A 12,500-nucleotide genomic window follows, 5' to 3' on the forward strand; every position below is an offset into this window, starting at 1 on the left:
TCTCCTCTCCTCTCCACTCCTCTCCTCTCCTCTCCTCTCCCCCCTCAGCGTCCCCACGCTTATTTCGCTGCTCAGCTGACTGTGTCTTTGCTCTTGTCTAATCCAGCCTCCCGAGTGCCACGCAAAAAAAAAAAATAATAACACAGCGAGCGCTCCGCGGTGCACAGGGCGGCTTCTTGATTTGTGTATTTCCTCTGAGCGATAGAGGAGCTTTTATTTCAACCCCTCTCGCAGCTTTCCGTCATTCTCTGTGCGGAACACGAGAATGAGTTCAAAGATGAGGGGTTAAAAGCATGTGTGCCTTTTTTTAGAAACGTAGTTGAAAGCGCGCGTGTTAAGATGGCAGGTGTGAAAAGCACATAACTGTAGCTTATTTTAGAAATTTCGCTCAAAGCGAATGAAGTCAAAACCAGCACCAAAAATAGTACTTCATCAACAGTTATACTGACAGCATACTGCCATCGGCGTCTTGTTAGTCTTACTGTGTTTTGACTATGAGAATGAGTTTCAATGACAGAACCAAAGCACAGCACCCTATAGACCCTTTCAACAAGAAAACAAAAACAGTACTTGAACGTTCTATTTTGTTCCCAAACTACTTCCGCTGCATTAAGATAACATATGGAATGATAAAATGGCAACTCATGGAAACAGCTATGACACTGATAATGGAACTCTCTTGAAATGGTCTATTCTTACACCTCCCCTGTCTGCTATGCATGTGCCCTGTTGGCAGGTACCTGTGTGTGTGGAGAGTGCACCTGCTACGATGTGGACCCATCAGGGGACTGGGGAGATATCCACGGCGACACGTGCGAGTGCGACGAGAGGAGCTGCCATGCTGTCTATGACAGATACTCCGACGACTTCTGCTCAGGTAACAGTTAGTGTTCCCGTGTTAGCATGTAGCGTTAGCGGTTTCCTCTATTCTTTCTGTCCCCCGTTTATAATCTATTACAGTAATTTCCTGTGTATTAGCCGCATTGTGTATAAGCCGCAGGACAGTGTTTTATGCAAGTCACAGTAAAAGAAACGAAACCATATTAATACCATATTACTGTAACTGCCCCCATGTATTAACCGAAGAAATTTTGCAAAGTCAATGTATAAGCCGCGGTTAATGGTTGGGAAATTATGGTAAGCATCACTTTATCAAGTGTGTGTGAGGGTTGCCATATAAGAAGTAAACACATTGATTTGTTTATTCAGTTAGCTGTTAGCAACTGTCGGAGCTCTGATTTGATACAAGATTGTTTCAGACCCAACTGCTGTTGAATAATATCCGTGTTCACCGTCACAGATGCCACTAGTCATGGCACCACTGAATTCTGTTCTGATGTTTGTTGTGGTCAAAAGACCAACAGAAGTCTTCACCACATGGTCAGTTTTGTTTTTTTATTCTGATAAAATAAGCCAGTAAGAGAGAGAGAGAGAGAGAGAGAGAGAGAGAGAGAGAGAGAGAGAGAGTGTTGTGAGTGCTAAAAGACTGAAAGCAGAGAGCATAATGTCATAATGTTTCCATATGTTTCCTCAATATTTTTTGTCCCTCTCTAAACAAAGCTCTGGAGAAGTACTCCCAGCCCATATGAAAAACATTAGAACATTTGAACATCTGTTTTTAATACAGGGGAATACCAACTCATATTTAGCCACGAATCACAGTCACTCTCAACCCAGGAAACAATTCCAATGCATTGCATTGTTTATTGTCCCAGAGATGTGATATGTGCAATGAAATAGAAAAAACATAAATCTTATGAAACACACACGCACAAAAAAACGTAGAGGAGTGAGAATTGGCCTTATCCTTACTGGTGAATTCACACGGACAGAAATGGCTGAAAATGGCTTCAGTGAAGAGGCTATTTCCACGGTGAGTCTGTCTATGTGCCAGCTGTTGGTCCAGTGCTTGAGCTGAGGATTTTGATTTATTTCAGGATATTTTGTTCCACATGTGGTGCACATTTCTTTCCAACAAACATTGCCCTCTGAGGTAAGGTTGATACATTCAAGAAAAGAACACAGACAGGCAGCTAGTCACACACACAAACACACACATGTACACACTCACACCCACACACATTAGCGCAACACACACACACACACACACACACACACACACACACACACACACACACACACACACACACACACACACACACACACACATACACACACACACACAAATACCCATGCCTGTCAAAGGGGATCAAATGCCCCCAGGTGTTAGGTTCTTTGTGGTGTTAGAAAAGCTTTGCTAAAGCCAGATCAGTCTGCGGCCTCAGTAGCCTTAATCTCGCTGTTTGCCTTCTCGCCTCCTTCCCCTCTCCTCTCCTCTCCACTCCTCTCCCCTCTCCTCCCTTCCCCTCTCCTCTCCTCTCCACTCCTCTCCCCTCTCCTCCCTTCCCCTCTCCTCTCCTCTCCACTCCTCTCCCCTCTCCTCCCTTCCCCTCTCCTCTCCTCTCCACTCCTCTCCCCTCTCCTCCCTTCCCCTCTGCTCTCCTCCTCTCCCCTCTCCCCTCTCCTCCACTCCCCTCCGCTCTCCTCCTCTCCCCTCTCCCCCCTCCCCTCTCCTCCTCTCCCCTCTCCTCCTCTCCCCTCTGCTCTCTGCTCCTCGGCTGAAGGTCATGGTCAGTGTAACTGTGGGCGGTGTGACTGTCGCGAGGGCTGGACAGGGAAGAAGTGCGAGCATCCGCTTTCCTGCTCGTACTCTGCCGAGGCCAGCCAGCGCAAGTGCAGAGGGACCTCCAAGCTACCCTGCTTCGGAAGAGGTAAATAACAGTGTGTGTGTGTGTGTGTGTGTGTGTGTGTGTGTGTGTGTGTGCGCGCATGTGCGTGCGTGTGTGCGTGCGTGCGTGCGTGTGTGCGTGCGTGTATGTGCATGTGTGTGCGTGTGTGTGTGTGTGTGTGTGTGTGTGTGTGTGTGCATGTGTGTGTGTGTGTGTGTGTGTGTGTGTGTGCGCATGTGTGGGTGTCTCCACCTCTACCTTCAATGAAATACACTTACTCTTATATTGTCCTACCTTGAACTGTATGGTTGAAATGCTCCAGCTGTGCCATTCTGCATGCGCAACACACTTGAGAGCGGATATCCGCTGGTATCAGCGGACACCCAGTGACCACAGAAGAGAGGGGCTGGACTCCGAGAGCTGGTCATAGTCATCGTCACGGCCACCGATGGTAATGAGCCCTGTTGCCATGGCAGAGAGGGAGTTCCATTCAATATCAGCAGCTCAGGTTGTGGTCCTGTCCTATAGTGGCCTCCATCCTGGTCCTGGCTCTACATCTCTAACCTCCAGATTAGGAGAGAGAGGGTCTTCTCTTCTCTCCTCGTTGTTGTGCGTTAGTTTACGTATGTGTGTTTAATTCCAGAGAATTACTGAGGATGGAAGGGTTCAGCAGTACACAAGCTGGAACTTCTATCATGGAGAAAGTCAGCGAGTGTGCGTGTGTGTGTGTGTGTGTGTGTGTGTGTGTGTGTGTGTGTGTGTCCAGACACATGTTATGTTGACTGACAATGACCCCCCCGCCCATTGGTCTTGACAGATGTGCTCAATGAGTGGAGCCAAGTTACACAGGAATGTCTGCTGTCATGTTTGTAATGAGGTGAACCTGCCTAAGACGGAGTGTTGCTTTAGTGTCCTTTCCACAGCCTGAGACCCATTAGTCTGCCAGTCCAGCATTCTCCAGACATTCCTTTAGTCAAGGTGAAAAAAAGAATTCACACAGTTGGTGTGTGTGTGTGTGTGTAAGTGTGTGCATCTGTGTGTGCATGTGTGTCAGTGTGAACGTGCCTCATTGAGAAATGCGTGAAAGGTGGCGTCGTCTGGGCTGAGCGTGAGCGGAGAGCGTAAGGGCAGGCGAGAGAGGAGTCTCCCACACATGAGTCACTGAGAGGCAACGCGGGCTCCCGGGAAGAGGCGGCCATTTCCTCCTCTCCTCGCGCCTAAAAACAGACGGCAGAGTAGTTATATAGAGTGTAGAAGCAAAACACACACGTTTATTTTTAAACCTGAGCGTTTAGACTGCGCTTACACTCCCCAGGTATAGGCCTATGATAACACAATGTGGTTGTAGTATGGAGGAAGGCAGACAGTGAGGTCTATCTGGATATTCCTTACCCTAAACTGAGATTATAGTTTGGAGGCCTATTGATACCATAATTGTGTTGGAAGTCTTAAGGCGGCCCTTACAGTAACACAACACAGGATAATATAGCCTCCATAGAACGATGGTGGCAGCATAGTACAGTAACACAACACAGAGATAATCTAGCCCCCATAGAACCACAGTGACAGCATAGTACAGCAACACAACACAGGATAATCTAGCCTCCATAGAACCACAGTGGCAGCATACTCCTCACTTTTTCTGATGTGAGATCTGGGCATACAGTAGTTCATTACAGGGTGAGCATTTGTCTTTAGATATAACCACCCTTGCTCCCACCCACACATGCACAGACATACACACACACACACACACACACACACACACACACACACACACACACATACACATTTTACAATCACCATTATTCAATGAGCAGTAGATTTATTTATCATGGTGAACAATAGTTATCTGCTGTGGCCGGGCAGAAATAAGCTCTCTCACCAGGCAGGCCATAGATGTAACATGGTAAATGAGCAGAGCTAATGGGTTCTTTTTGGGTTCAGTGGCGTCTGGCCTTTTCGCTATAATTGAGTGCGGTGTTAACAGGCTTCCTCTGCAATAATACCATTGTGCGGCAGTAATTTTGCTTCAGTAGACACGGACTTACTTCTGCTTATTTGGGAAATGACAAATCAGTCACTGCGATTCTCCCAGTCCTTATAATGGCCCTTGAATTAGAAGCCACCCCCCCAGCTCACTTCAGCCCATATCACCCCTCAAGGTCACTCAAAGGTCAGTGCAAGAATCATGGAATTGCTTTTCAGTTTTAGATTCAATAAAAACAACTGAATAGATAAATAAATAAATAAAAATAAATGACTGTTAGCAGTTGGTACCATTACTGTTAAGCGCCAGCAGTGCAATGTCCTGATAATTGTTTTTTTCCCCCCTTTTCTAATGTGCTGCACATGTCGTAATTGCTTCCCTCTAATTAGCTTAAGGGCTTCATGAATAACTAAAAACCAAGGTAACCAGTGTGTTCTCCGTGTTGAGTTGGACTTGATGATGCCCCCATGGGAGGTGTTGTAGCCACCCATTCTACCGTCCCTGTTCTAATGGAAGGTTGTCGACGACGACTGTTAAACAACTGGCTAGTACATTCCAGGCGGGATAATCAAACAGCACTCTGTCCTGCCAATACAAGCCCAAACTGCTGATTTGTACCCCATCAACACCCCACCCCACCCCACCCCACTCCCATGTGTCGGTGCACCTTGTGTTTACACAGGCTGCTAATGCCGACGGCTGGATTGATTGCTGGGTTAGACTGAGAGCAGATAAGACTAAGGAGGATTACTGTACAGGGCTCCTAATGTAGGCAGCGCAGATGAAACAGCCCCAGAGCACACACACATGTAGGTCTTAAGAATCCAGACTGGGTTCTCACTGGCCCACCTGTCCTAAATAGACCCCCCACTCCCCTTCACCCAACCACATCCCAAAATGGCCCCCTGCAGACGCCCCCCCCCCCCCCCCCCCCCCAGCCACATTCTGGCAGATCTGCCTGACCTGGAGAGGAGGTTGGAGGTTACAGCTCTTAATGATGCATGAGAGGCCCCCGTCAGATGCATCAAAGTGGGCAGTTTGTCATGTGACGGATGAGATCACCCACCCCTGCCCCTGGTCTCCCAGATCCGGTTGATCCCGGGGCTCTGACGCACGCGAAGGGCTGTGAAAGGTGTTTTTCACCGGCCTCTTTAAACGACTCCGCGAGGAATGGCGGGAGGACACGAGCCCTCCAGACTATGTAATGAAGTCAAACGATTGAGCTGTGGTGGGAGCCTTAATCACTTTTAATTCCTCCAGCAGTAACTTTAAAATTATCTCGAAAGTTGCGGCTACAAAATGGCGATTTCAAATTGCCCCCGCGCTAGGGAGCAATTCATCAGGTGTGCCGGCTGACTCTAAATGTTCTCTGTGTGTATCAAAGCATGCAGTCCTCATTGTCATTTAGGTGTCTGGGCGCCTGATATCTCCTTACACCCTCTGTCCAGAGAACCACTTACTACAAATTGATGACGAACAGATTTGATGACCCTATTGTTAATCCCAATTTGTGTCGAATTGATGCACCGTGGATGTTCGGTCAACTCGCAAAGGACAATAGTGGATGTTTAGTCACCCCACAAAGAATAACAGTTTACATCTAAAATGTTTTTTATTTCCTTCATTTATATAATTTCACTGTGAGTGGGTTGGATAGCGCACATTTGGTAGATACACATTACTCTACAAGCACATCAATTGTTATTCAAATAACTTGCAGTCATTATACTGTAAGGTAGCTTCGTTTGTTAATCATTGAGGAAACTGATTTCAGGGAAGTGTTTGTAGACACACATCTGCATAATCAATAGTAAAGAATTGTACATTAGGTGGTATCCTCCACAGTATACACTACCACATCGACATTGTTGATTGTAAACATAGTGAGGTGTGTGTGTGTGTGTGTGTGTGTGTGTGTGTGCTCCATGGTGGTATATAATGCTCTATACTATGTCCAATACAGTATCGCTGCAGTTCCTCTCTTCCTGTCCCTCCTGGTCTGCCTCCCGTGTCCGTGAGATCCATTGTGAAGGCGCTGGAGAGGTTCTTAAATGATGATTTATAAAGCTGTTTACATAGAATTTCACGCCCCAGCGCACCTATACGTCCGGTGGCTGGCATCCATTACCCACCACGCCAGGGAAAATTTGCCCCAAGTTTCCTCAATCCCACATCTCTCTCCTCCAGTTACCGGTGGGCTTGTCAGCAGGTGCCGAAACGACACCTGCGTTTGTGGGTCTTTTTTTTCTCCTGAGATTCGGACGGGGAGCGGCCGTCGCCCGCTGAGGGAGGATGCTGCGGGTTTTTTTGTGCGCTGTGGTGAGCATGGCAAATCAGACTCGGGTGCTCAGAATGCACGGGGAGAGGAGGAAGGGCCTTAGCTGGTGAAATAGGCTGAAATCGCTTGAAAGGGAGAGAGAAAATAGAAAGTAGAATAGTAGAGCAAAAGAAAAGAGAGAGAGAGGGAGAGGGAGGGTGGGAGGGAGGGAGAAAGTGAGAGGGAGAGAGAGAGAGAGAGAGAGAGAGAGAGAGAGAGAGAGAGGGAGAGAGAGAGAGAGAGACAGAGAGAGAGAGAAATTGAGAAGTGGAATTGGCCACAAACCAGCAGCGGGGCTTTCCCTAGCAAGGTAGCTCCCTTGCAGTGTACAGAATACACATTCTTTCAAGCCTGGTATTTCCTCAAGGAAACACCTGCTTTTTTACCCCCCCCCCCCCCCCCCCCACACTCCCACTCCACCCCCCCCCCACCCCCCCACCCCACATTCTGCTGAGCCTCTGCGTTCGTTTGCCACCCTCTGAAGCGGACAAAGGATGACATGTCTTCCATTTTTAATGTGGCACCCCGTCAGGTGGGAGTTCTGCATTGTCTCTGTGTTTCTTTTTTTTTTTTGGGGGGGGGGTGGGGGCGAGCCTCTGAAGCTTGTCGAAGTTCTGACTCCCCGCAGCTAACACAATGCACTCACAGCATCCCTCCTGTAATCACAAAAATGCTGTGTGTGTGTGTGTGAGTGAGAGAGAGAGAGAGAGAGAGAGAGAGAGATTGTGACCGAGTGAGAGGCAGAGAGAGAGAGAGGAAGAGAGAGAGAGAGTCTGAAGAAAGGAGGGAATGCTTCAATGTGAAGTGTAGAAAGGGAAACATCCACTTATGGCTGACTTTGCGTGACATTCTTCATCATCCTTCCCTGAAGCATTCTATAGATTTCTCCTCCCAACAAAGAATGCATCTTGATTAAATATCCCTGAATGCAACCATTATGTGGGAAAAATCAACTCTCCCAAGCAGCGGCTGAGGAGAGAGTAAAAGAGAGAGAGAGTGTATGTGTGTGTTGGAGAGAGAGAGAGAGAGAGAGAGAGAGAGAGAGAGAGAGAGAGAGAGAGTAGGAGAAAAAGAAGAAGAAATGCCTCAATTTGCATCACAGATGTTGACTGGTACCCAGAGTGACGCTGTTGCTGATGCTGCCCCGGATGACAAGCAATCCCTTAAAGAGCAAATCTTCTGAATTAGCGCTGATTGCAATCACACTCCTACACCTCGATTATGGGAGATCTGTTTTGAATGCCGCCCTCAAAAGGACTATTTTTACTGCATTCCAGAGTAGTGTGGTAGGGGTGCATGACACACTGCACATACCAAATGTGTGTCTTGTCTAAAGCAGGTAGCTTCACAGGTATTTAACCTGACATGCTAGCTAGAGACGAACACCTGTCATTGATTATCTGCTCTAGATGTTATTTGTCTAAGGGCTGAAATGAGTATGGGTATTATAGTTTGATAGGATAGATAGCATTTCCCTAAAGAAAGCTGACAGAATGTCACATCTGGATGTACTTGTGTGTACTTTTTGTACTTTTTGTGTGTGTGTGTGTGTGTGTGTGTGTGTGTGTGTGTGTGTGTGTGTGTGTGTGTGTGTGTGTCTGTGTGTGTGTGTCTGTGTGTGTGTGTGTGTGTGAGAGAGAGAGAGAGAGAGAGAGAGAGAGAGAGAGAGAGAGATAGAGAGAGTGAGAGATAGAGAGAGAGAGAGATAGAGAGAGAGAGAAAGAGAGCGAGAGAGAGAGATTGTAAAGGAAAAAAACAGTTTCCCTGTCGTTTCCCCATCAAGATAGGTGGTGAGGGGGCTTACAGAAAGAAAGGGCATTCTCCCACAGACTTGTCGGCACCTCTAGACAAATTCCCTTGCTCTTTAAAAAAATTTCCCCAAATGTATAAATTATTTGATAACACACACCTGTGTTGATGGTTTGGGCTGTATAAGGGTTGTTTCTCTCTCTCTCTCTCTCTCTCTCCCTAGGTCTGGTTTGGTACATTTCTGCTTTTGTAGGCGCTCTAGTTGATATCTCTCCCACAAGCACCCTCTCAATATCACACTGATGCTTACATTGCACTCACATGACATCTATAAACACCTCACCACCTCACCATCCATTATTACTGACAAGGAAACAGTATACAGATTACTCATGCCAATATGCTGGAGAATACATACATTTGCGTTCTTTTTATATTTGTATGGGACTTTCCCTCGAGTTGCTTAAGCAGTAGATCTCTGTTCAGAAATTGTGCATTAGAGTGTTCGATATTAGTTGCCGCTGTTGTCAAATTGTCACCATGGCAATACCTGTTGTTTCTGTTTTGCTATTAGCGTTCGATGGCTGACCGATCTTCGGATTGTTCCGGAACCTTCAACAGTGCTGAGTCACTCGCTCCCCTGGCTGACCTTTCATTTCCTGTGCTGATTGAAAGCTTCCAAATGTTAGGGTTTGGAAAAGGCCAAGAGTGAAAAAGCCAGTATTTATCTCGCCGCTATTTCTTCCCTTTTGTGTCAGGGACTAAAAGTACGAATGGTTGCATAATGGAAAGAGTGTAGCCGGCTATTTCCCTTTAAAAAGCCTCTGGCCGAACACCCGCTAGAGGAGACGGGGACGGGAGGGGAGAGATGGTTCATGATCTGGCCTGTCTGTCTGAGTAATTGTTGAATTGATTAATTCATTCTTTATCTTGTTCATTTTCTCATCTTCTATCACCTACTTGCCCTTTTGTCATTGCTCTAACTGTGACCTTACTCCAATAGCATCAATTGACTGTTTTGTTCACAGAATCACAGAACGTTTTGCACTAGTTGCCCACAAGTTAATTACCTCCTTTTGAAAAGATGAGACCATTCAGAGAGGCTATGGAGATTGGAAGGTATGAAGCATGTGTGTCACAATAGAGATGTGAAAGAATCATTTCACCCATTACTGTGTATACTAGTAGCATACAGTATGTACTCGTCCTGAGTTTGGGAACTTGTATTACAGTGCACAAACACACAGGCTTTGTCTCAAACCGCATAGTTCGCTTAGTATACTGCTAGTGTGCATGTGTTTTGCCCACCTTTGGATGGCTAGTATTGTCCCAATATCTGCACTATATACTGTAGTTAAACTAAGTATTTGAAGTGTGAAAGTAGGCAATTTGAGACACAGTGAACGCTTCGCAGTCTTAGAGTTTCCCTCAGACAGCTGTACCCACCCTTGTCTTTCCTCAGACATGTAGAGATCCATGGTAAGCTACGCTAATAAAAAACGATCTCCCTGCGCCGGGGCTGTGAAGGTAAAGGCATTATGGCATTCCACCCTGGGGAGGAAGTGATGGTGCTTTAACCTGCCGCCGCTTCACCTGGATCCTCCAGGGGGGGTTTCCCTCCCCCCTCCCCCCCTGGTGCCGGATGGCCGCGTCTCGAATAACACTGAGGGGAATTAATTTCCCCGTCTCTGCCCCGGTGCTCGGCACACGACCACCGCGGGACCCATTCATCACCGCGGCGATACGATGTCGGGCGCGTCATCGCTCCAAAGCCACCCCCACCCCCATTCACATACGCACCAGGCTAATACGCTACCGATGATGTGTGTCCCAGACATTGTGGAACCATGGAGAAGGAGTCGAGGGGGGGACACGTATGTTAATGCAATGAAGGCATTTGTGATATCAGCGGCTCCACTCGAGCTTGCTCCCTCTAGGCCATCCGCTGTGGAGAGAGCGCTCTGCGTCGTTATGCACGCGGGGAGACGTGCGGCGAGCGTAATGATATATCATAGCCGTTCCTTCGCAGCTCCGTCACGTCACGTTTATATAACGTTCGGATGTTGTCGCGCCGAGGATTTTTCAACATCTGTCTCTCTCTCGCGTGGAGGAAGAGATGGAGTCATTTGTTTCTGCCGAGGGAGAGAGGTGGTTACGTTAAAAGGGAAAAGAAAAGATTTTCAGGGGGGGCGGTGGGGGGAGAGAAGGAAAATCAGATGAATCCACAGAGGGTGGTGTCGGTCTGGAGGGTTTCCGGGGCAGGCTGAAAGCACTTGACACTCTCCCCCATGCCTTTCCATTACGTTCTTCAGTGGTCACACTTCTGCTAGAGGAGGGTGTGTGGGTGTGTGTGTGTGTGTGTGTGTGTGTGTGTGTGTGTGTGTGTGTGTGTGTGTGTTAGATGTATCTCTCTGTGTTTATGTGTGTTTGAGTTTGTGTGTGTGTGTGTGTGTGTGTGTGTGTGTGTGTGTGTGTGTTTGTTTGTGAGGAGGGGAGGTGTCCTCTCACCTTGTGCAGCTACAAGGTGAGACCAAACTCCCTGAGAGTGACACATCAGCCACACGTCTGCTCCAGAGGCAAACATCTGAGACAGCCCTTGACGACGGGCACTGTGACGACAAGGGGGGGTGGGGGTGGGGGTGTAGGAAGGGGAGGTTAATCAATAAGGCAAAAAAAAGCGTTTATGACATCACCAGTTTCCATGGCAACAGGACCCAAGCACGACAGCTCCTCTGCTCTTATCAGCTTGGAAAGGTTTAGGCAATGCCAGACGGGGTGTCGTTCATTGTCACGACGACTGACGGATGTCAGTGACTGACAGGTGGCAAAACATCTGTCTCACACACACACACACACACACACACACACACACACACACACTCAGTACAAGGGTCACACAGACACACTGCTCTTTGGGTCACCTTCAGCTCTGAAGGCTGACGTAATAATCAAGGTGGTCAAGTAAAATTCTTCCACCTCTCTCTCTTTCTGGCCATGTCGATTCATATATCTCTATTCAATTTCCTGGTAACATTACTCATTCATAGATTACAGTTACTTTATTAAAACCAGAAAGATTAGCAGGCTGATATTCTCCGTTTTAAATAGTATTCCATCAGCAATGTAATTATTCTACAATAGATGTGATGTAGATTGCTTCACGACTAATCAAATTGATAAGGCCGTATGACAGAGTATGGTGATTGAGCTGGAGAGAATGCAGCTACATCTCACAGGGACTTTAAGCTTCTACTGGCTAGGCCATTTTGAAGCCAATAGTGCACCGCTGGATAAGATGCAGGTCTTTAGCTGTTGTTTTTTTTTTTTCCTAAAAAAAATAATGTCCCACTTTTTTATCTCTGTCTTCGTTTTTGGTGTACGAGGCTTTCCTCAGGACAGGAAATTGCTCTGTCATTTTTTTTTGGGAGGGAAGAAAGCAGAAAGGCTCATGTGAGAGGAGATAAGACTTTGAAAAAAACAACAACAACTGTATTTCATGGACAAGTCTGTGTCTGCAAAATCATGATGCATCTTTGTTCAGCGCATCATAGTTTTGACAGATAGCGCCTGTGAATCAGAGACAAAGACGGCTGGAGAGCTGCCTGCGATGGCAAGAAGACACAGGAGAGAACAGAAAAATGAAAACAAAGCTGTCGGGCTGGATAGTGAATACAATTCAGTGAATGAAATTCTCGTATTGAAGGGTGTGCTCCAA

At 47.1% G+C, this 12,500-nt stretch overlaps 1 protein-coding gene across 1 annotated transcript in view; it reads left to right on the top strand.

The window, feature by feature from the left end:
* The window catches only part of itgbl1 (integrin, beta-like 1), a 57,281-nt gene that overhangs the window by 26,831 nt on the left and 17,950 nt on the right, over positions 1 to 12,500 (top strand). Inside the window, exons 6-7 of the mRNA XM_062534228.1 lie at positions 737 to 877; positions 2,625 to 2,771. Of these exons, the coding sequence (XP_062390212.1) occupies positions 737 to 877; positions 2,625 to 2,771 (288 nt within the window). The remainder of the gene's footprint in view (positions 1 to 736; positions 878 to 2,624; positions 2,772 to 12,500) is intronic.

Source organism: Sardina pilchardus, chromosome 4 (assembly GCF_963854185.1).
Source record: "Sardina pilchardus chromosome 4, fSarPil1.1, whole genome shotgun sequence".
NCBI classification, from domain to species: domain Eukaryota; kingdom Metazoa; phylum Chordata; class Actinopteri; order Clupeiformes; family Clupeidae; genus Sardina; species Sardina pilchardus.